The following is a 25020-nucleotide window of genomic DNA, read 5'->3' on the forward strand; positions in this document are numbered from 1 at the left end:
AGTTATGTATATATTTTTAAACAGTTGCACAGAATAATCCAAGGAGTTCAACTCTGTAACAGGGATTGAGGTGAGCGAGTAGCACATATCTTTCTTACTGTTGCTCACAGTTCCCATTTTGGAAAAAGCCTTATGTAGGATTTTATTCTTCCTCCTTCCCAAAGGCAGAACATACTGCTTTTAATTATGAACAGCAGTTTCTCCATTGTCTCTTGTTGAAGTTTTCCATCTATTCAACTACATCAGTTTCCAAGGAAATATGAGCAAGAGTAGCTCACATTTAAATGTGTTCTCTCACCTCAGTGTTTCTTCCTGGTGCAAAGTAGTTGCGTGTTGTCTTGCTAGATGCTGTATGTAAGGTTCTCTGTGACCACAGAAAAGTTCACTAGCAGCCATTGTTAGGCAGCAGGGCAGTAAGCAGAAAACAGGTTTATAAACTAGGAATTCAATCTTTAGAAATGTGACACAGCTTGATCCTTTGGAAAGGTTTAACTGAAGTTCAGTAACAGAAAGATAGGAAGTTTGATAGGCAGTTTATTTTTTCTTTCCCAAAAGTGCAGCAGTGAACAGGGTCCTCTGGAAGGGCACTTTCTAAACAAACGTTCAAAACAGCAGAAGTTAAGTATGCTCACAACATGCTACAGCAAAGTATGCTCACATACAGAGAGAGAGAAAAATACAAATAAAATTCATTTTCATTGAATCACAATAAATGACAGCTGTTTCATTATGATGAAATATTGTATTTAGCTTGTAGAATCAGTCCTAGATTTAACTTGATTGAAAAGGTATTATACCTGCTTTGGGTGTGTGTTTGCATTTATGTGTCCCTGTCACAGCTTTATTCCTCAAAATGAAGAAGCCCAATTTAGTGGGCCTGTGCTGGGTAAGCATGTACTAGCTGTATTCACTTATGCTGAAGTGATGCTACTGCACGGCTTTTGGTTTAGGATAATGTAATAAAGTTATTAACTGTATTTCTCCCTGTATAGTTTCTACTTTACCAGATCAGATCATTAAAATTCACAGCTCTGCTTTTGATAATAATGATTTTAAAAATAAAACAAAATAAAAAAAATCACATTTTACCTAAACACACCTCTGTCCCAGTAAGGCCCTTTCATTTAGCCTTTAGTAACAAGGTACAGATACAGCCATGGTGAAATAGCATATGAAAGGGAATATCCAGGAAGACCATTTAGTTTTAAAATCACATAGCTGGGAATTAGATCTAGATAAGAGTCAAAGTTCCTTCGTAGTATTCTTTCAATCATCAAGAATTAACACTGTGCATTCAAGGCTGTAAAAATACTCAGAATTAACTTCTTCATGGAAACAGACACCAGGCAAGTGACAACAAACTGCTCTAAAAGCAATGGAAGGCAGGCAGCTCTTGGTTCCTGTTCTTCCTACAACTACAGGCTTTTGCTGAACAGTTCTTAAAGATTTATCAAAAAGTGGGGGTGAAGCAGGTATTTTTCTGAACCGCTATTCTCTTTTTTGGTTAAGTAAGGACTGACTAATTTCATTCTGAATTTCAATTTGATACAACATTTACTACCTATGACAGATTTCAGTTATACTGTGGTTCTCTGACAGGGAGTATGTTAAGTTATTGAGCCTAGTTACAGACAAAATGCTTTATAAGTGTGTGCAGATAGCAAGAATGTTAATTTGGGTAAAACACCTGGTCACTCATACTGAATAATCTATACCCTGTCTGTCAACTTTCATGTTAGTTATTAGACAGAAAGTAATTCAAAAGAAAATTTCCTTGTTATGGCTTAAGATCACTTTAAGAAAAGCTGGTGTACCTATAACAAAGGTTTCTTTTTCTATTGAGAAGCATCATAACACACATTACTTGCACTGAAACTTAACTCAAGTAGAAACTTGACATATGACCTAGATTTGATAGAACTGTTGAGGGTTTTAATGTGCAGCAATCAATGTATTTCACTCTAACCTCCACACAGCTTCCAAAACAGAGTTTAAACAAAGAACAAGTCTAAGTTGCTAGAATTATCTGAGCAAAACACTACATAAATGAGCTTTAGGTTTATCTCAGTGTGCAAGAAAATGCTTGAGAGCATGAAAACAACTTTGGTTTTGTTTTTAAAGACAAGACAGAGTCTGAAGGGCATTGATGGGCAATACTAAGGCTTGAGAAACAAAGAACAGGATAAAGCTACAGTTGTAGCGGAGGGAAAAAAAAAAAAAAGTCCTGAGTATTTGAAAGCATGCAAGGTTTTTGATTATCCAAAAACCTCTGCATTTGTACAGATGTTCCAGCTGAAAAGTTACCTTTCAAGCGATTTTTTTTTTTTGTCTCCAAATATTTGGTCACTCTAAAGATTTGAAACAATGAGTTAGATTTGAGACAAAAGCTCTACAAAATCTAACCTGTAGACCATCACAGAAGTTTGCAACTCTAAGCTACATGAAGGACTTCTGTGCTTCAGAATTAAAAGCAAAGAAAGTTCAACTTATCTTATTGTAGCATTGCTTGTATCCAGTTTGTGGATCTGTGCACCAGGGTATGCACCTTCACAGCTTCAAAAGAGTCATACTTTGTTGCCTACTTAATGATTACTTAGTAGAAGGTTTTATCTGACAGAAGTTGAAATCATCATGCTCTCTATTTGGGTGAAAGATCTGGAATAACGAACTAAAAACTAAATAGTTGTGCCACACTTTGTTTGACAAGGGAAAGATTATCTTGCCTGATAAAACAGTGGATTTCCCAACAAGTAACATGAACTTGTCTTGCAAAAGATACACAGTTCAGTGTTTCTAGAAGGTGTTTTGCCAGTGAATCTATACAGAAGTTGTATGCTAACAAAAGTTTGTGTGTTTTTCAAGATTTAGAAAGATACTCAAAGTTTGGGTGCAAGTGATGGCTGCATTTCACATAAGCCTAAATCAGAAGGTTGAAAAGACAACATCACCCTTCCAAAGGGAAACAAAGTGATAGCGTACTGCAGTCAGACATCTGACGTCAGTCCTTTGGTGTCAAGGCCACTTACTGCAGGTTCTGAGTAGTTATGTCTCAGCCAAAAAGCAACACTCTATGAAGTACTTAAAACTGCCTAAAATAGCCCTCTTAGCCTAACTTCTAGTGAGCAATGATTTATTTATTTTTGGCTAGTTTGCTCTCAGAATAATTTACCTTCAAGAATCTAATCAACATAAGATGTTAGACAATTCAAGACATTTGGAGGTTAGAGACAGATCAACTCTACTGTGGTGCCCTGGCTGGGGTTGTGGGGTATTTTTTTTTGAGCATTACTTCCATTCACGTATTAAAACAGACTTAAGCATTAGCTCAAAACACGGGCACGCTTATTTCAGTACTTGTTAGTCTCATCACTCTTTGTTTAACTCACTAGGAAGCCTATATTAAACCCTAAGAGTTTTTTCAGTAGTACATAATAACCCATTCCAGCATTTCACACTGGAAGGAGGTTGAAATTACATTCTCGTTTGCAAGCTACCAAAGCTGTCCTACAAAATTCATTGGTCTCATTTGAAGTGGTCTCAGTGAAAGAGAATATTTAACATACGGATTTTAATTCTGCACAAGACACTTGCTAGTCAGTTCCTACAGTTTTGACTAATGCCTTCCTACGCTATTTTGGGCTAGTTTGCTATTGTCATTAACAGCTTTGAGCTCGATACAGGAAACCTATAATTAAACATAGCTTTTAAGAAAGACTATGACACTGAATATGGGTGAGCATTACTGTGCAATAGCACCTGCCTATCTAACCCGACTCAAATACGCATTTATTGATTTTTAGAACAAAATAAGCTGTTCAGATTCATAGGCAGAGGTTCACCTCTGTGCCTGTGATATGAAAAGGTACTTGAAAGACAAAGGTGGTAATCAACTATCTGAGCAAGACAGATTAGCTGTGCCTAACGATTCAGAGTTACAGTTCAGCTGTAAAATATACATATTGCACAAGGCAACCAGCTAAAGACAAGGGTTTTTCTTCCACGCAGGGTTTGAATAGCCCATTAAAAGTCTTCTGGCTGCGATGAACGAGAGTTACAGAGACAGACCTGCTGCAGTCACTGAGAAACTGGTCAGTGGAGCGGATTGCAAGAGGCTCTTAAATGCCTTATAAGGACTGTGCAGAAAACCTCCGAGCCCGAACACCGTGATTTCTGAACATGAGCCGTGGGTCAAACCTGTGCCTGTAAGAGAGGAACAGAGTCTAGGTGAGCTCCAGTCAGCCCACAGCAACCAACGCGTCTAGAAAGAGCTTATTTCAAGAACAGCTCTGGTACAGGGCTACATGGCTAGTCGCTTTCTTGATAGTATGCGGTAGGGACAATCTCTCTACGTATTACAACAGATGAATTATAACGATGCACAACTAAGGAGTTGATAGTCTCTAAAGAAATAAATACTAGCTACAACATACCAACAGCATATTGACATGTCTAACATTAAGCATTCAGGAGATGCATTCTAACAGAAAGCTTTGCTGCCTCAAATTACAAACTCAAGTAGCACAACCGTAAGGACATTTTAAATAATGCTTAAAAAAGCTTCAGTCCAAATGATTACGGACTGAATTTAGAGGTAAGAAGTGCTATTTACCTACAACAGCTGACTAATACAACATAGGTCCTGCAGGAAACATGCTTTGCTAACAGCATCTCCAGGAACAATCACAGCAAGTATTTGGGAAATTCCTGCCTACACAAACCTGCAGAGCTTTTCCTTGTTTGCAGGTCACTTCTCTCCAACTACTCAGCACAGCTGTAACCTTCAGCTACTTTAAGTCAACAATGGCTGACAAGATTAAAGCAGTAGTATTAACACCATCAAGTTATATTTGGTAGATTAAATTAAAATAAGAGATTAAACATTAAAAAATAGAAGGATCAAGAAAGCATCTGTATTAAACAACAGTATGTATGTCAGTAATACTGTATTTCATCATAAATACCCTCTATAAAAGCTTAATTTTAAAAATACGTGGTTATATTTAAAAGTATTATAATAATTATTTGAACCAGTGTTTACCCGGGATCGAAGACACCTGGTGTACGGCAAGTTGCTCCAGAACAGGACTGCAGCATCATTAATCGATAGTTCATCTTTTCTAGAATTTCTTGATCAATTGTTTTAGCAATGTTATTGATCTGGTGTGGATCTGCAGTCAAGTTATACACTTCCACAAACACCTGTAGAAGAAAGTTCCTGCACTGTATTAAGTCCTAAATGCTAATTAACATTTCATCATATCATTTGGGAAGAACACTATGACAGCATATAGTCTCAAATGTTATTTTCAACTGCATTGCAGCATCCCCACTCATAAGCCATATTTAGCCATGTGTCTAAGGGGTCAAAGACAGGAGAGTGTGTAGGTAAAGCTAAAGCTTTGTGATAGTACAGTATTGTTGGAAAAGTTTTTACTTCCACCTAAAGTACTCTTCTGCTACACTGCAGATTTTTCTCTAACACAGAAATGGAACACATCTAATGACCGTAAGACCACAGCAAGAGGCCACAGCTCGGCTGGCTGTCTTTTCATTAATGGATCTCAAAATACACAATTTCATGACCATCATAGCACCCTTATATGCTCATCAGGTACTTCCAGCTCTCAAACTCAGACAGGTGTCATGACTACATGTACAAAATATGCTGAATACAAGTATGCTAGGAGCCTAACACAAGAAATCTTTTTTGTGTGTGCACACTTTGAGAAGGCTTTTTTGTGTGCTTTGAGAAGGTTTGTCTGGAGGATTTTAGGGCAGATTTGGGTTTTGGTACATTAAATCTCTAAACCGTTCTGTGGGACAAATATTAGTCAAACATATCAAGAATTCAGCTGAGGTTTTGTCTGTGCTACAAAGAGTAGGAGGCGTGACTGCAGACAATGTTGATTAAAACTGGCTGAGTTGTGTCTAAGTTAAATAAAGATGCATCTGGACAGACTGTTCAGGTTCTGTAAGGTTCAACACAAGGTTTTAAAAGCCACATTGCTCCATCTTCCCCAGTACTGTTCCTCTTAATTTAGCTAACCCAGAAATGCAACAGCCATACCTTCTTACTGGAAAAAAAATGGGACATTTAGTGTATTATCAAATCAGCTTTGGAGCCTACTTTTAATTCTCATCAGCATCTTGATCTCTTATACAGTCTTTCTTGCTATCTTACCACAAAACACACCTTGTGGGATTTACTCCCCTGCTTTAACTTGTTCATTGTAGACTGCCAGAAAACGTTTTGTGTGATGGCATGATGGGATTACTGCTGTTTATGCATTTATTGCACATCTGCTGACAATGCAGTTCATAAGATTTGTGACTCGGTTGCCCCACACCCAATATGCTCTCTGGAGCAACTGTGCACAAATGGGTAAAAGCTGAGTAAAGATCAGCTCTGTAACACACCAAGTTTTGCACATACAGCGGGCGCTCTGCTAGTGAAATTTGAACAGCTTCTGAAGCAGGGACATTATGTCCCTTATACCCAAACAACTTAAGATCAGGTTAGAGACCTTTCTCACTGTTGTAACTTAAAAACCTTTTTGCCAGGCAAACAAGTGAGTGATAGAAGAGAAATGGTCAGCCTGGGATTTCAGTTCTCCCCAAGGAAAAGAGTTGCAGCTGAACATAAGAACAGCAGAGGTACAACGTAACAGAAAATATTGTCATACAGAAGATTCTGCCACATGGAATTAGGGTAGGACAGAGAACTGAACCCAGCCCCAGCACAGCTCCCTCTGAGGCTGTTAGGTGATACCAGAAGATGATAATCACAGTTTAGGCTATTGTCCCTTCCTCACTCGCTCCTCCCCCCCCTTTTTTTTTTTCTTCCCAGAACCCCACCAGAGTTTTGGTCAAACATTCTCACCAGTAGATAAATGCTTCACTGTTAATCCTGCAAGCAATGCTAGTCTGCTTTTCAGAGAACTTTATGGAAACCTTGAAAGCAGATAAGAGCGCAGACAGTCGCTAGCACAGTTGTGAACAGTTAACATCTGCTATGCAGACAGAGACTTACCTCCCGGTCATCAAATTCACAGTACTGCAGGTCCCAGGAAGTTGACAGTGTCCTTACACAAGCATATGTGTTGTTATAGGAATCTTCACAGACACAGTCTGGGAAGCAGTGCTGTCAAGTGAGCAGTGAACAAAAACTTCAGAGCAGAGAAAAAAAAAAAAAAAAAAGAAGTAGCAATCCTTCTCCTAGAGTCTATACCAGCTCAAGCCAACTGCAGTTAACTGGTGAACACCAGGATCTTAGTTGAACACATGCAAGTCTCCACCGGGGATTTTAAACAAAAACTCAGCTCTTCTAAACTTGAAAGTGAACTTGCCGTGATCCAGTGCATTTTGCCTGGGAAGCTAAGGTACATACACTGAAGAGAACAGCACAACACGCAGTACTAAAGATAACACCAATGGGATGCTTTATGGAAAGCAAACCACTTAATTGGTTTAGTGGTGGACTTGGTAATGTTAGGTTAATGGTTGGACTGGATGATCTTAAAGGTCTTTTCCAACCTAAATGATTCTATGATCTTTGGTTCAGGAAGTAGCTAGTGACTTAAATAATAGTTACATGTAAGAATTGTGCGATGAGGTCACTGGAAGTTTAGAAAGAACATGTCACTGCTACCCACTTTGCCAAGCCCACACCTTCCTGCGTATTTCTCCAACCCCGAGGCCCTATCGATTCCCACTGAAAGCGTGACTGCTGTCTGTGGTCATATGGACACATCAGTTCTGCACGGCTGAATGCCTCCCTCTGATTCTTAAATGCTGCACAGGACCTACAGAGCTAGCTCCTGCTTCCCAAGACACTGTGAGCTTGCTTCTAGAACAGGTTAGTCCACACAGCAAACAGGTTTAATTCAGCAGCTATTTTCTAATATCAATGGATCTCGTCCTGCTTACCGTGACACCAGGTCCTAGGCCAGGACAGGTAGGGTCACTGCCATTGTATCCTTCTCCTTGGTACTCCACCAAGAAGTCTGATCTCCACGTCACATTTTTGTCTCCTCTCTAGGAGAAGAAGTTAACATGACTCAGTATTCACTGCACTGTGAAACAGAAGAAATTCTCCATGCCTGGTATAACACTAATGCTGCTCACTGCTTACAAGGCACTTTGAGTCATGGTCCCTAGTTTGAGTCAGTCTTAAAATAATTTTCAGCCTTAAGTTAGAATATCTTGTGTAACTAGAAGACAAGGATCCAACGCAAAAAGTACAAAACCCTCACAAGAAGGTATACTAAAGTACCATCTTGGGTTTATAAAGAATCATGCAGTAATACAAAATAGGAGCCACATGGCCAGATACTACGATGTTACAGACAAGGTCCCTGTAACAACGCTGGTTCTCTTTGGTTTGTATCGGACTACTGCAACAGATGGAAAAAGATACCCTTGGCGTAAGAAAAGATAAACAGCTTTAAGAAGCACCTAAGTTTTAAGCTGCTCTATTTGTAGCTGCATTTTAAAAGACAGAGGGAGAGGGAAGTTTGAAGTTAATACACAGCACCATCACAAGCATACACAGCAAAATAGTGAGTTTCACAGTTTTGATTCCATCAGTTTAAACTAGATGCCTTTTACCTGCTTCTGTCTAAAGAACAGCTTAAGGTTTGGATACAAGGTTTTAAAAGCAAAGCACTGTTTTAAATCTGGATTATCTCCTACATTTCCAAGTAAGCTGCCTTCAATTTATAGACTAAATTTAATTAAAACTAAAAGGATCAACTGCAAGCAGCTTTATTTAAACAGGCTTCTGCTCACTTATTGGAAAGGTCAGGTTTACTTTATAAAGCCACATGCATTTCTCCAGAGTTCAGGGGGAAACACTAGTTCTACTGAAAATTGAGGCAAACCAAAGGCTTAAGAGCAAGCAGTCTGCTTTTCTCCTATGTCTATGCTGAGAAATCCTAAGGAAAGGGGAGGGAGGATGCAAGGGGGAAACAACAAACAGCCTTCAAAAAAGGAATTACTGCAAATGGCAAGATTAGCCACAGGATGGCACAACTTTCTGTTACAAAATGACCACAAAGTTGTAGGGCTTATCAAAATACATCTGCATTTAAACAGCATGCCTACTTTTTTCACTAAGCTACGAACATCCTGTGTGAAAATGCCATCAAGGGAAGAATCTGTGTTATCAGTCAACCTAGTCTGTCAAAGGAAGTAGTATTCACATTGAAGAATCACCCCTGCAAGAATTACTTGTTACTGTCCTTGTCTGTCTACTTACCAACAGTGGCAATAGTGACATCCCATCCATCTGGGTCTTATTCAAGTCATACCCTGCGATATCCAGAATAGTGGGACCCAAATCGATATTTGCAACAAGCATCTGCAGGGTGAGGAAAACTTACTTCAGAAGACCAGAACCTAACAGATGTAATGAGACTTCTGTATTTTAAAGTATTTGTAATTTTAAGTACACCTAAACGCTACTTAATTTCATCTTTATAGGCTAATGGACCCTGTAATATTCCCAAGCAATGGCAGGGTCTTTGGAAAGTGTTGCACACCTCGTTGATTTCTGTAGCCTGCAGTTACTTAAATCTACTGATTCAAGCAAGAGCACACAGCTTTTTAGAATGAGGTCTTTGCACTTCCTACCACCCCATCTATTTCATTTCATTGATACATACATATGCGGGAGGATGAATTATTACCTAAAGTTGATAACTGTGAAACAACATTAAAAGTAAGTGCTTACTCTGATCTCACTTCTTTCTTACCTTGTTGGTCTGATTTGGTTTTATCCCTGGTCCTCGAACTAGCAATGGAACTTTGATATCAAACTCGTACAGCTGCCGTTTGTCTATTGGCAAGGAAAACTGGCCTATACAGGAGAAAATGGAAAAAGTTAAATGGCTTCTTGTTTTACATTTTAAGAGTCTTGTGTTACATATTTCCAGCAACCAATTTTTTGAGAAGTCAGAAGAGGTTCTTAACCTGAACTACATGAAGGATAGGCACAAACAACTTCAAAGTATAAGCCGTATCTTACAACGTTTAACAGCTTAGATACTGCATTTTTAGTTGTACAACATGATACAGACAGGTCTTGCGACTGATTTTTACTCGTTAACTCTTTCACGGCAACTCTTCCTACAGAACACAGATATCCTCCCTCCATTTCTGTCCTCATTTTACAGATACCAGGATACAGCGGTAAGAAATTGATGCTAAAAACCACAACCAAACAAAAAACAACTAAACAATAAAAACCCCAAACACCTTACACTGCAACTCCACATTGTTTTGCAACTCAAATCAGTACTTCTCATGTCTACATTTCTCCACAGCTGCCGTTCCCATTTTCTGGGGTGGTCACGAGGGTAAAGTGTTATGCAATTCTTGGACCTTCTACAAAAGTTCAGTAAGCAGTGAAAATTTTACCGGTGTGGAAGCCATTGTCTGATGTGTAAAAGATGTATGTGTTGTCTAATTCTCCATTCAGTTCCAGTTTCTTCACTAGTTTCTCTATCAGGTCATCCACTGACAGCAGAGTTTGCCACCTATACAGAAACAAAGTAATTCATATTAGAGTATGAAAAATTCAGAACAATTCTGACTGTAAGTGGGGTATACATATTCTGCTTCAAATCACTGTATGCACAGTAAGTAGATTATTTTGCTTGCAAATTCTGAAAACAAATTTCATAGATTACTACACTGTACTATCTGAGGTTGCAACTTAAGATAGAAATAGACTGTTTGTCTTCAGTTCTTGTTGATTTTATTCTGTGGTGTCTGAGAAAGACATGAAAATGCCAATTACTTCTTATCTGGAGACAGTCAAGACCAACTTTGAAGCAACATAGCAGCGAAGAGTCAGAGTTATCTCCTGTAAGGTCATTTGTTACTAGTTCTTTAGATCTAGTTTTTAATGTTAAAATACAAGACTGCCATGACTTTTATTGTCTATACAGGATCCTTTCTGCTTGAAAACTACATCAGCTATTTTGTATTACTCATGCAATATCAGGGTCCATTATTCCAGCGTGTCTAAAGCCTTGAACAACTAGAAGTTATTCTTTCCTTTGTCATAGGGTCTGCCACTGAGAGAAGTGACTGCTTCTGCTAAGTCAGTAACAAGCCTCCACAGAGTAGTATTATGCCAAATTGTTAAGCTAATGTTTGTTTCCGAGCTTTTAAAGAAAATGCACCTATGGTGTAAACAAATACTTTTCCATTCTATTAAAAAAGGGGAACAAGCTGTATCTTCACATTACTCCCCACATCCGCCTTTTATAAAGAAGAATCAAGCACCCGCCTTTGGCCAGTCAGGTATTCCCATGTAAAAAGACCAGACTGAGAGCCAAGGTTAATGAATCAGATTAGCTGGCAGATAAATCGATCATATTCAATGCACATCATGTAAGAATCTGGAATTCAAGTGAAGTAGAAGGTAAGGTCATTCTTTATGAAAACCTGCTGTGCACTGGAAGAGAAGCAGTAGAGACACTGAGCATGGCTGGTCTTTTTTATGATAAATGATGGCAGCATTTGGGAGCAAAATATTCCTGAAGTCAATGACAAGTTTCTTTGCAAAAAGTAAACCAGAAGTCAGGTCTGCAGAGACAGATGCCAGAGAACTATTACAGGTAATCTGACATCTATTGTCAGACTTATTACAACCCTTTTAAAAAAACCATACCTTTTCATTTTTTAAAAACAATGTAAGTCCCAAGCAGAAATCTTAAGCAACAAAACAATTCTTACCGCTTTCTATAAGCATCATCAAGAAACTGTATTGAAGAGTTAGTCATCGGAGTCTTTGCTTGTCGAATTAACCAGTGCTTGTTCTAAAGAAAAAAAGACCGAAAGATGAGCATAAGAGAGAAGTCCCAGCTTTTATACCTTTCTTAGACCAACTGAAACAGAAATGTTGCTTACGGTAAAAACATCCACATGATTCCTGCGAAATAGCCAGGCAATGCTCTCAGACTGACCTGACTCCAGTTTTCCCTCTTGGTTCATGTAAAATCTAAGTTGCAACAGTAGAATATATTACAGCTCCATTACACTCAGCGCTTGGTGAGAAGAAAATATCTGTGGATCTTTTCAAAGCAGTTCAGGGAAGAAATTTGTGAAAGGAGCTAGAGAAGGCTCTCCCAGAGATAAAAGTGATAGCCTGAGAGAGGTCTGATGAAAAAACCAAAATCTAAAGGCTTGAGCGACATTGTAAGATTGGACTTGGCTGTCCAAGGGAGGTTCTTTTGAGACTAAGATTGGTGAGCATCCTAACATAGGTAGAGAGGTGGGGAGAAACTCCTGCCTCAAAAGCAAGTAGGACTACTTAATTTATGGACAGGTGAGGACAAAGATCTGTAATGGCACCACTGTCAGATTCTTGGTAGCCTGTGAACTCAGGGCTGGAAACCACTGAGGGGAGCAGAAACGTTACCATTTTATCTGGATTTTTTTTTTTTTCACTCCAGAACAAGAGCATTTATTTTGCTGAAGTGTTAACGATTCTTCTAGCCGCAACCCCAACTTTCAGAAACAGCCCCTCCCTTTCTCCCCTCACCCATCCCCCCGAAGTAACGGAGATAATCTAACTCATACGAAAAGTGATAATCCCACATCCTGAAGCACCAGCCTGAACTGTATCAGCTGCTCTGCAAATGCGTAGGAAGGTCTGTTGTGAACAACCTGAAGGTTAGCATTAGTGGGGAGCGGAATAAAGGAGAAAGTCATGTCAATGCAGCTTTACACTCTTTCATTTAGTAGGTCAGAGATGACCCTCTCATCACCCTCAGCTTAAGCCTGTATTTAGTTGGTCACTCCTCTCCATAGAACCTCTTGTTTATGCAATTTCCCTCCTGTCACAAGCGAATGACTCTGAACAGGCTCAGGCTTAAGGGACTCACAATGAAGTGACTCATATCTCCTGCAATTATTCAGTTTTCCTGTTTTCTGTTCCTGTAGACTGAAGGGAAGATTTTTGGCATGGAGACTTAATACCATGTCCAGTTTATTTTAATTCCACTGTATTCAGATCTCTCTCTCATGTCAGTTGTAAAACTATTCTCTGGAGAGACTCTAAGTCTCTCTCAGCAAGAAAACTCACAGCATAATCAAGACCAAACATCTAGGACTTATGTGTTGGTTGAGAGAGGAAAAAGTGATGAAAGACATCACAAACCCCATCCCCAGCTCAGCAGAAGTTCTTCAGAGAAGGAAGGAAGCTGGCAGTGTCACCTGTGCATCAGCCACCTTTCACAGGAGGTGGGCTCAGGAGAGGCCCTCCATAAGGCACAGCCATGCTGGGTAACTTGGGCAGGTAAGTCACCTAGTGCAGTAGAATCTTCCTCTTCTCTGGAGTATTTTGTTCTTCCTACCTTTCTCTAAAGCTTCAGGAACTCCACACAGCACCTAAACATCTTTGTGGATTTCAATAAACTTCACACTGACTCAGAGTCCTCAAATCTGCTTCCCTGTCAGTCCCTGTCAAGTTTCTTTCACTGGTTATGTACAAAGCTATCCACCAATCCTGCTGCCACCCTATGTCCCATTCTCAAAGAAAGTTTAGGAGACCTTGAGACAGCATACCATATCTGGCCAGCAGCGTCTGAACACAGCTGTGCTCCGATTTTGCAGGAAAAACACTGCAAGCAGGAGAAATACCTGGCACACATCTTAATCAGCTTCTCTCTCAGGATGGCTTAGATAAACCACTCATCTGGGCTATCAATAGTCCTGCTTGGGATACCAGACAGCTACCTAACACTTGATATAGTTCATAGCTGAGGTTCCTAAGCAGAAATTAAAGTGCACCAGAGTCTAACAACAACTTAACTCCTGTTTTTCATGCAGGGATTCTGCCTAGATGGCTCCTTTTAGTACCCCTTGCCCACATACTGTGTAAGGAAGCTAGGCAACATTAATTTAGGAATCAAGACTGTACAATGGCAAGACTGTCTAGCAAGCATTACAACATCAATGACTTGAGGGTCTGAGCCTATGTACATATTTATTGCTATTGCAGGAATTGTGCTTGCCTTGGAAAACAGTGAAGCTCAAAGAAGATTTAGACTTCAAGACCACAACGCTGCCAATTACAGAAATGCACACTGTTAATGATCGTAGCTATTTTGTGTCTAGGAAGAAGGGTAATGCTAGTCTGTTCCTATTGCAAAACCTAGTAAAAACTGCTGTATCCACAGACACTAACTACCAAACATTAAGTAAGTCTTCTTTTGCTTTGTGCTACATAGGCACATGCAGAGCTTTTGTGTTTGCTCCACATAAGGGAACTCCCACAATGTATTTTTTGGCTAGCTGCTGACTTTGCTGGTCAAGTTATTTCCAGCTCACTATTTTAAAAGCATTCAGTTATTACAGCAATGGAATCTTAAGACAAAGGTAGGGATCCTTTTAGGAAGAAAAAAACCCAGTCTGATTCCCACTCCCTAGTTTGAAACTTAACAGGTTGCGCTAAAGTATTTGTTACTGCCTGCAGCCCTTTTCTCCCCTTTCATCCATGTTTTTATATCATGCCGATAAGCACATGGCCATCTTGCAAGCTACAACACTCAGCTAAAAACAAGTTTCACCCTGTACTACATGAGACACAGTGACCTTAGAAGAGGTATCACTGGGCTCCAGACAGGCATTTAGGCAATGTCATCTCTTAGCCCTAAGATTAGGAGCAAATCTTTAAGTGAATTGGTTGAACAGTAGTGAGTTCTATATTTTAAACTAATTGAACCAAAAATACAAAACTTCTGTAAGTTAAGTATCTTACCAGATTAACTGTTTGTGCCTTTCACTTATTAGCAGAGTAAGTAGCAACGGATTAGTCTGAGCTAGATGGTATTTGGCCAAGTTTACTGGCAGTGGAAGGTACTCCCCTGTCACAAGGACGTCTGCAAGTTTGTAACATTAGGCTCAGCAATTCTGGTTACAGGTTATTTCAACAAATGAAAGGCAAGTTCTCAAAATCCTTAGTGACCCTGGGCCCTGTGGTTCACAATTTCATGAAGTCCTCTGGTTAGTCCGATACGCTGGTCACCTAGGGGCAGCTTTGCCACGAGCTCAATGGTCACCCATCCGCACTGAGCAGTTGTGTGTAGGAGACAGGGCTCTCGTCATTCTTCACCTGAGCCTTTGTGCAGCATGCTACCTATGTGTTCTCCTGAACATACAGAGAACATTTTAAGAGCTTCAGAACAGTCTGGAAATTGGGCAAGGAATTAACTTTTTTCCATTTCTCGATCCTAATTCCATTGTACTGCCTTATCATTTTTGCCACTACATTTTTTTTATTTACAAGATACTGGTATGCAAATATCTCAAAGTCACAATAAACATATCTTACCCTGAAAGGCTGATTAACATAACTAAACAACCAGTAGTCATGGTATTAGCCTGTTCTCACTGTTTAAACTTAACATGCAAGTCAGGGTCATCGCCTACTGCTCTCAGAAACTAGTAGAAAAACCTATGCTGATTCTTGCTAGTTAGCTTACCTTGCCATGAATATTAAAATTGCTGTTTCTTGGTGCACTGACATTCTGAAAGCTCTTCGTATACTGTGGAGCAGCTGTCCAAGGCGAGTGCGGTGCTGGGGTTGAGATCATCATAAAGAAAGGTTCGAAATTAGATTTATACTCCAAGAAGTCCAATGACATGTTGGCCTGTGAACAGTTTTGTTGGAGAAGAAAAGTCATACCTCCAAAGGAAAACAGCAAGTATTTGAAAAATCCAAACTAGACATTCATAACTTATTTACAGCTCAGTAGTACTGGGAACATTTAAACTATTTCAGAAACTTATTGCTTGCTCATCTACAAGTGTCCAGAACAGCAGCTTGTGATAAAAAAAAACAAATCCCAAGTGTTCATGTCAAACAAATCATTTGTCCCACATCTCCGAACGGCTTTCTACTTCAGACCTTTGCATTATTTAGACCTGGAAAGCTCATCAAAAGTTTGTGCTTATTCCATGTATCAACAAAATCCACCTAAACTCTGCTTTCATCAAGTAAAATTGGAGCTTTCTTTAACACAGTCTGAGTCTTTCTGAGGCTCTCAGATGCCATCTCCTGCCTGAGAGATCCCAGTTTAGCAGTTTCAATTGTCTTCAGAAATAGCAATAGTTCTGAAAAAGTTTTTCAGCCCCAGTGTTTATAGCGTATGCTTATTCTGTAGCAAGCTCCTGTTTTCTAAGGGGTGCTGCATTTCTGCTGGTGCAGCCAGAAGCTCTAGTGAAGGAGAGTGCCAAGCTCCACTCACTCACACTACTTCACTGCACTTTCATTTTCGTTTCAGCCTATACACAATTTCAAGCAGCGAGTTAAAAGAGATTGCGAGTTTCATTTCAGCCTTCCCTTGGTCAGCCTTTGAAATTAAAGCTTCAGGGAGGATACGAACTGTATGAAGTTCAAAAACCTGGTTCAGAAACCAGTATAATGTAGGCAAACTCACAGACATAGTCAACTTATATTTTGTTAGGACCTTAAACTGCAAAACATCAGGACTGCAGTAGACAGATCCAGGTGTTCAGATTCTTAATACCAGACCATCGTGGTTTAGCCAGGACACAGACTTAAGTACCCAGATGTCCTTAGTCAGGACAAGAAAGCTTGTGCATCACATCAAGCAACACAAGAACTTTGCATAAGCAATTTACTCCTGTGCACTGCCCATCGAGTGAATTAAACACTAGTTCTGAAATGCTGAATACATATTTGGTAACTACAGGCAGAAGGTAGAATGCAACACACTGAAAAAACCAATATACTGCTGTATCAACAGGTAACACACTGCAATTAAGAAGTTTATGCAGCAATGACCTGTTGGCCAAAATGCTTACGAGCTGTTGAAGGATCAAAAAAGACCAGTATAATGCCAGTAACAGGATAGTCTCACTTCTGGCTTATCGATTCCAATCTAGCTTTAGACAGCGTAAATCTAAATTTAATCAGACAGCTGTTCAGCACCCTAAGAAACATCAATCAGTTCTGTTCCTAGTAAGCAGCTGTCTCTGTTCAAGAACCCACTGGAATGAAACTCAATAGGGTCTCAATGGAAGACTACAAATCAACTGCATGAGGGGACTTCTCAGAGAAGAATTTTCCCCGAGTGCTGCGTGTGAGGTTCCAGCACTACCAACTCATACACTGTCACAACATGTCAGACTAAGACTCCAGCTTAGTGGGCGGGGGAGCACTTCCTCCCCTCCCTCCTCCCAAAAAACCCCCTCCAGGCTAATACTGCTTGCTAAACAGGGCCTCTATGATTCAAGAGAGCTAAATAAAGTAACTTCCAACTTTCCTTTAAGTATTTGATATCTTTGTTACCTCTCTTTACCTTAAGAGGATAAAGAGGATAAAGACTCCCCTGGTCAGCGATGTACTTTGGCACAGTTCATACATTGCCCTCACACACTATAGAGGATCAATTAGCCTTTGGTATTTCCAAGTTATCAGTTTGGCTAATTAGAGATTACAAGATACTGACACATCATAATATCTAACTACTGAAACATGGTGTAAAGTTATTTTTACATGCTTAACTTCCCACTGAAATCTCAGCCCAGTTAATCTGTTACAGAATTTGTGTATTGTAATGAAACACATCCTTCTATGAAGTAATTTAAGACATTCCCTACATGCATCATGTTCCTTATGCACTGTAGCAGTCAGTATTAACCTGAGGCTACTGCCTAGCAAATGGGCAGGAAAGGAAACCCTTTCCTCTCCACGGCTCGTACACACAAACCTGTCATTTCTAAATACACCCAGAATCTTGCTCTGCTGATTAATGCCCACCCACCATCACGACAGCACAATCATGTATTTATGAACTAATGCAGCCTAACAAATTATCATCCCCACCCTTCCCCAAGCCCCCAGCATGAGGTATTATCTGATCATAAGCAGCTTCTGTAACACAGGTGTTACAAAATTTCTTACCAGTACGTCTGTCAGATAATCTACGCTGTAGTTCTCACCATGCCTTCGTGCTTTGCCATTTACTGAAAGAGTATAGTTGTAGTACTTTGAATTTTTCTCCTGTGAAAAAGAAAAGTTGTGTGTGTATTTATACAAAGTAACATGTACATTGATTACTTGAAATAACCAAAATGAGCTGCCAACAAGTGTTTGTCAAATAGGTTACAAGCATTTGTCACAAAGACACCGCAAGAATTCTCAGAACTGGTCTCCAACAACAAAACTTCTTTTAATGCTACTTCACATTGCCTTGGCTTTGCACATTGGGGTTTTTTCCCAGGCACCTTAGTAAGAGCAGCTTTTGTGAAAGCCAAGGATCTGATATGCAGAGGAAAAAAGGGGAGAAAATTTGCATTAAGTTGTTAGATGCTCTTTCATGATCAAAGTTAGAACACGACTTGGATTACAAAGCAACTGAAATTAAGTATTTTAAAAAAAGAATAGTCACATACCAAAGCATACCAAAAACTCCATCCAGGAGGGACGTGACCTACTCCCCCTGCATCCTCTGCTCCATACTGAAAAAAGACAGACCATGACTCAGTTTCAATTATGATGAATAAAAGCTAGAAATTACATTTGATATTCATGTGCTTTATTCAACACTAATCAGAAACTACACTAAGCCAAATTCGATTTCAGAATGGAAAAAAATGAATATATATGCATATAAACCCACATGTATAGCCTGTTAAAGGAACCAGGGTTAAATAACTAGAAAGACAGTAACTGAAAGCTTGGCATTCAGCAATGAAATTTGAATTTTATTCCCTGTTCTATTCTGCACATGAAAGTATGCAGAGATCCTGGAGAACATACAGTACAGCATCAGGTAATGAGAGGTGATCAAAACACACATGCGACAAGACACCCTTAGGCTTTGTGATAACAGGTCACAAGATACTAAAGAAAAATGTGCGTAGACCAACAGCTTCCATAATCCTCCCCCAAAAGGGGGTGCAAACTTTAAGCAATGCTAGCCTCTTGTCACCTCAGTGCCAAAGGCTAGTTGTTGTAGATTATTTAAGCTAGCAAAAAAAAGGAAAGTAGCTGCTCAATCAGTGCCAAACCCAAAACAGAGGGTGCCTCAGAGCAACACAAGGGGTTTTCTCAGGGCTGCCCTCTCCCATCCACATGGCTCGCCTAACTGCGGGGACAGGAGACTGCTGAGTCAAGAGATGCTCAGAAGAAGCCAGATAAGCTTCCCTTCCCCTAGCTGCCTCGGCAACATCAGCAGAAACAAATCGTGCCTGGCTATGAAAATTCCTGTTCCATTATTCTATTATACCACCAACATTTTCCACCAAGAGATGCAAGGAAAATAACGCCATTGAGAACCCTGTAACTCATCTAGCTCCAAATACAATTCCATCACCCAAGAGGAACACCTGATCTTAGAGCTTTCAGCGCTGAATTTTACAGCTTACTATAAACTGCGACAAACCACAGCTTAGATAAAACCAGAAAAAACCCAAAAGCACACACATACAAGTGATTCAGTAATAAAGTGTTGGGTAACCTCTGTAAAGAACTCCAATAATATCTGTTCTCCCAATGAATTTGCCTCAGGGAACATTTAATATTTAAAATACTATATTAACTGCTAAAAACAAAATAGTCCTCTGATTCAAGGGGATATATCAGTCAGAAATACCGAGACAAACTGATTTTTTTCTTTAACATTATTCTAACATCATGCCTGGTCTGGCACCAGCTTGATGGTGTTCTTCAATACCACACGCCAAACATCTATCCATTTCCCCCATCATCATCTCGAACAATGAACACATCTGAACATACGAAAAAAGCCTTTGGATTCCATCGTCCTTTCAAAATTAACTTTTAAAAACATTCAGGAACCTACAGAACCTGATTTTAACCAAGTTAAACGTCTGAACTTTGCACCATATTTATCCTATCTCAGCAAAGAGAACTGTTCATCCAAGTAACACCATTTTAAACATTTTGGGGACCTACCATCAGCTACAAAGATGAAAATAACTGAATGTTTTAGAAAGGTGGACAAATGCAAACAAACTCTCACAGTAAAAAAAATAAGCACAAAATACCTCATTCAAATACTTTCCAGCAAAGAATGTTTGATAACCACACATAGTTTTGAGCAGTGCTGGGAAGGTGTATGGTTCTTGAATCTTCTGCCATAGCTTGCTGCTACAGTTTCCTTCCAGAGTGTTATTAACAACATGATGATTATGTGGATATTTTCCTGTTAAAATGCTAGCTCGGCTGGGACAGCAAAGTGCACTGGGAACATACTGGAAAAACAGGATGAAGAGATACAAGATCAACATTGTAAACCAATTTTTCCCCATAATTTACAGTTTTGAAATATCAGCTAATAGCTTGATTAAAAAGTTGACCAACGTTAAAGCATACTCCTTTTTTGACACGGAGAATTACATCCCAAGTATTTTCACTAGTGGAAAGCTGCACATGAAACTGGTTTTAGGTTTCTACATCACATGCCTTTCAACCCCCCCCCCCCCATTACAGGTTAGATATAGTTTTTACACAGCAGCAAATATCCATTAAAACACTGTCTGCCAGTTGATTTGCTCCATTATTTTAGCCACAGCAATACAGTAGAGCATGAAAAGAGTAAAGTGGGTTTTCAGCACGCACAAAGCTGAAAAGTTTTAAGTAGCTGCTTCTAATGCTTCTCAGGGAGTTAAAAATACTCAGGTTACTCAATTTTACTGTACTGCTTAAGAAAGTTAAGACAAGCACTTTTAGGAAGAGAAACTTGCCCTCTCAGGTTCTGAACATGACCTTGAGCTATATTCATTTTGTGACCTAAAAGTAGTTAAAGATTGAATTTAAAAAAAAAAAACACCACATACATACAGACTTCATAAAACTATTTCCAGGTTTGAGATTTTAAATTACCCGAGACACAAAGTACAGAAACGCACATACCTCGGAAGTTCAAAGAGTTAAGGTAAACACTTACTGCGTTTAGGAAGGTTATTCCCATCTGCGCAATGAGGGCATTAGTCTTCTTTAGGGGTGTCTGGAAGAAAGGTACCCAACAGAAATCAGCTAAGAAGGTAATGATGCTGGGCACAGTAGCAGCGTTGGAGCAGGTGGATGACTCGCTGAAGGAAGGCCCACCACCACCACCACCACCACCACCACAGTTTTTAGGCATTGCCCAGGCAGGCCACCCAGAGTGCCTTTTCGCTAGGGCCGCCGGTGCCTACAGCGTTATGCAAGTCAGCCCAAGGGAGCACAAGCGGGGCGAGTGTTCAGGGGCCACCTGCAGCCACTCGACAAGCCCCTGCCTCGACCCGCTGGAGCCCTGGCAGCTCCCCAGGGGCCCTTCGCCCGCCCCCGGAAGCCCGCCACGACGCTCCCTTCAGCTGCCCCGGCTGCCCCCCGGGGCGAGTCGGCCTGAGACCGCGGGGAGGGGCTGCCGCCGGCCGCGGGCTGGGCCCTGGCAGCGCCTCTTGCCACCCCCAGGCCCCCTCAGCGGCCGCACCGACCCCCGCCTCGCACCGGGCCCTCTCCCGGCCGTCCCCAGCGCGCAGCCGGGCTATGCGAGCTCGGCGGGCGGCGAGCCCCCCCCCAGCAATGGCGAGGCCTCTGGCAACGCTCCCGCCGGCCCCCACGCACGACCCCGCGCCGCCCGCGGCCGGGCCCACGGCGGCACCCCCCGGCCGGGCGGACGGCGGGAGGCCGAGGAGAGGCCGGGCGAGCCGCGGGGTTACCATGCCGCCCAGACAGACGTCCTGGTCGTCGGTGAGGATGAGCACCACGTTGGGCCTCCGCGCCTGCCCGGCTGCCCCCGCCGGGCTCAGCACCAGCAGCGCGGCCAGCGCCAGCCCCCGGGCCAGGGCGGCGGGGGGGGACATGGCGCGGCGGCGGGGACGGACGGGCGGGCGGGCAGCCGGACAGACGGGGGCACGCGGAGGGAGCCGGTGCCGCTCGACGCGGCGAGAGGCGGCCGAGAGCAGAGCCCCGGGGAGCAGCGCGCGGGCCCGCCCCGCCCCCGGCATATGACCCGCGAGAGCGGCGGGGGGGGGCGGGGGCGGCGTCGTCACGTGGCCCGGGCGGCAGCCGCGGCCCCGCCCCTCGGCCCCGCCCCGCCGGCTGGCCCCGCCCCCTCCGCCGTGGCCCCGCCCACGCCGTTGCCATGGGGGCGGTCCCGCCAGCGGCGCTCGTGGCGGCGGGCGGCACGGCCTTTCCTTGTGACAGGGTTCTCCCCTGGTAGTTGTGAAATAGTTGTAAAATACTGCGCTTTGCTACCGAATTGCTGACGTTGGTTAGCCGGGGCTGCCAAGCTGCCCCCAGCGGCCCGGCTCTGCTTGCAGAGCCACCGCCGTCGTGCGTCCCAGCCGGTTAATTCTCGGCCTGAAGGGAAATGTGTTGTCGGTACTGAGGAAAGCTAAAAGGCAGGAACGGAGCGCGGCGGGGGCACGGGGAGCGCTGGGCACCTCGGGCACCCCCGGCACCCGCTGGGCGGCCGCGGCCGGGCGGTGCGCAGGGCTGTCCTGCTGCGGGCGGGCGGTGCGCTGGGGCGGGCCTGAGGGAGGAGGCCGCAGCAGCCGCGGCGGTCCTGGGCGCAGCGCACAGGCCCCGGGCAGCGCACGGTGCGGTAGCGACGCGGCTCCCCCGCCAAAGGCCAGGTGCGGCCGGCCCCGGGGCGGGGCGGGGCCGCCCTCCCGCCCCTCAGCAGGTGCAGCGCCCCCCCGCCCGCCCGCCGCCGGCCTGTACCACGCCGCGCGGTGCGTGGGGGAGGGAGCCGGGCCGGACACTCCTGCCTGCGGGGGAGCCCAGGCCGGCGGGACGCTGCCCCGCTCACCACCACCCCCCCCCCGCGTGTCGCTGTGGAAGGGGCCGGGCCCGGAACTCGGCGCTGCCGGGCGGCTGAGGAAGATGGAGGCGGGGGAGCCCGGTCCGGGCGGCAGGGCGGGCAGCAGCGCCGACAGCCTGGCCGAGGAGGAAGAGGAGGATGAGGACGAGGAGGGTCCTGGCAGCGGCCGGTCCAGCCGCACCTCGTCGCTGGTGAGCGGGCTGCTCACCGAGCTCTACAGCGCCGCCGAGGCGGCCGCCCCCGCGGGCAGCGCCCGCTCCCGCGTCCTCCGGGAGCTGCAGCGGCGGCGGCCGAGCCAGGTCAAGTACCTGCGGCTGAAAGGTACCGCCTGCCCCCTCCCGCTGCCACCGCTCCGCCTGGGCTGGGAGCTGCCCCTGTCGCCTCGCTTTCCTCCTCTGCGCCTGCAAGGGCGTCCTGCTTAAAAGTTAGAGCCCCCTCCCTCCCGCTTCCGTGCCTACGCGCAGCCGCACGCCCAGGTATACGTCTGCGTGTATCCCCCTTCCTTTGTTCTGGCGGCCTTTACGCATGGCCGTCTCTCCCAGCAGCTTCCCATGCACGGTTAGCTGATGTCTCCTTCGAACCGAGGCCTCTCTGCTGTTCCCTCCCTCTTTCGTTTTAGGTGCGGTGGGAGCAAAAAGGGGGGCACCTGCTACTAGGGTTTCTGTGACAGATTGCACAAGCTTTTGTACTTTTGTAAGTCCCGTGCTTTTCTTCATTAACAGTGATGAATCAGTGACCAGTTTTCTCTTCTTTCCTTTTTTCCTTTTTTTTTTTAAAGCCAAGTCCCTTTTTTCTTAAGCTAGAAGAGATGTTACACATACTGTGTCATAAGAGGTAGCTGGGTTTTTTTCAGGTCCTTTTAGTTCTAGTGTACTTAAACTAAACCTGAAAATTGTAAAGCTTATTTGCAGGTAAGCATGTCTTTCGAGGTGGGGGGAAGGTGTAATAAAAAACTAAATGCAGTAGTCAACTAACCAAAATCTAGGTGAAGCTATCAAAGAATTCTTATGAAAGCTAAGTAGCCATGAAACTGCACCTTTGTGAAAGAATGAGACTTGTAACTCCAAGTTGAGCCGATGAGGAGGGCTGTACAAAGGCCTCTTGTCTTCTGATGTTAAATCATTCTTGGTTGTGACAAGGATAAAAAGCAAGAGGTGAATAAATGTGCCTGCTTTTCAGACCTGTGCAAACAGTTTTCTGCTTCCGTGTTTGGCTTCTAAATGAGGTGATATGCCATCTGATGTTACAGGATGTAGCTCAATTTCTTCTGTGTGTCCTGGGGCAATCTGGGACTCAACAAGAAATTTGCTTGTTTGGGAATATATTTTGTAGAATTTAAACTCATTAATTTTGCTGCCAAGTTAATTGTTTTTATAGGGACAGCTAACTGGCATAAGTGGGAAAGAATAAAATTCAGCTTACTACTTTTGTGGTGTCTGTACAAGTCAGTAGGAATACAACTTAATATTTATGATCTCAAAATCCATAGATGTGGTTTTAAATCGCCTTGCCTGGTACCAGTGATTGGGAGTGTCAGCTGAGCAGCAGGTGCTGCAGCAGGGTAGAAACTACAAAATACAGGACTGTTTTACCAGTGGCTCCCCTCCCTTGCAGTCATTCCTTGCTCTTTACTATCCCATGACTGATTGTCATTTCAGCCTAATTTGTCCTTTTCCTAAGCTCTCCAGAATTATTGAAAAAGTTTTGCTGTATGAGCTGAGCTGTTTGCTGTCCCACTACTAGCAGCTTTTCCTGGATGCACAAATATTTTTCTCATTGGATCAGGTTACCCAAGTATGGATTTTCTTGATTGATTTTTCTCCCAGCATCAGGGAGGCATGGTTGGATTGAAAGTGATGGGATTTGAAAACTTAGCTGCAGGGGACAGAAAGCTGTTTAGATGCTGATGGCAAGCTGTACCAGGCTATTACAGGGAAGAGCTGAAGAGGTCAGCATCTAATACGCAAGACCCAAGCTTTCACTGGTGGGGTGTGCCTCTGAGAACAGGGCAGAGGACTCAAAAAAAAAAAAAAAATTAATGGACTTAAGACATCTGCCCAACAACTCCCTTTTCTCCTAGACCTGAAGCTCGCCATGTGAAGGAGAACAGGAATATTAGATGTAAGCTGAGACATTTTGGTGAGCTAAGGGGAATTGGTGGCACTGTGACTGACCAGTGGAAATAATGGAGGCCATGACTGAAGCC

The 25020-nt window shown here is 43.0% G+C and overlaps 2 protein-coding genes across 2 annotated transcripts in view; one reads left to right on the forward strand and one right to left on the reverse strand.

Moving 5' to 3' along the window:
• Window positions 1–500: 500 nt before the first annotated feature.
• GNS (glucosamine (N-acetyl)-6-sulfatase) lies at window positions 501–21852 on the reverse strand. The gene is made up of 14 exons (XM_075727919.1): window positions 21709–21852; window positions 20952–21011; window positions 20050–20256; window positions 18433–18498; window positions 17942–18040; window positions 15495–15662; window positions 11743–11825; window positions 10417–10535; window positions 9753–9856; window positions 9257–9358; window positions 7927–8034; window positions 7031–7141; window positions 5039–5199; window positions 501–4200 (listed from the first exon to the last, which is right to left on the reverse strand). The coding sequence occupies exons 1-14, from the start codon at window positions 21850–21852 to the stop codon at window positions 4125–4127; spliced, it is 1608 nt and encodes a 535-aa protein (XP_075584034.1). The 3' UTR covers window positions 501–4124.
• Window positions 21853–22876: 1024 nt separating this feature from the next.
• TBC1D30 (TBC1 domain family member 30) overlaps window positions 22877–25020 on the forward strand; it is a 57206-nt gene continuing 55062 nt past the window's right edge. Inside the window, exon 1 of the mRNA XM_075716570.1 lies at window positions 22877–23135. Within this exon, the coding sequence (XP_075572685.1) occupies window positions 22877–23135 (259 nt within the window). The remainder of the gene's footprint in view (window positions 23136–25020) is intronic.

Source organism: Pelecanus crispus, chromosome 1 (assembly GCF_030463565.1).
Source record: "Pelecanus crispus isolate bPelCri1 chromosome 1, bPelCri1.pri, whole genome shotgun sequence".
In the NCBI taxonomy this organism is placed as follows: Eukaryota; Metazoa; Chordata; class Aves; order Pelecaniformes; family Pelecanidae; genus Pelecanus; species Pelecanus crispus.

Bases quoted from the DNA above. Each gene is read 5' to 3' on its own strand.
- GNS (XM_075727919.1), bottom strand. From the start codon at position 21,852: ATGTCCCCCCCCGCCGCCCTGGCCCGGGGGCTGGCGCTGGCCGCGCTG. The intron at 9,857-10,416 runs GTAAAATTTTCA...TCTCCTGTATAG, and splicing joins AGACAATGGCTTCCACACCG to GCCAGTTTTCCTTGCCAATA. The intron at 7,142-7,926 runs GTAAGCAGGACG...CTCACTTGACAG, and splicing joins GCCTAGGACCTGGTGTCACG to CACTGCTTCCCAGACTGTGT.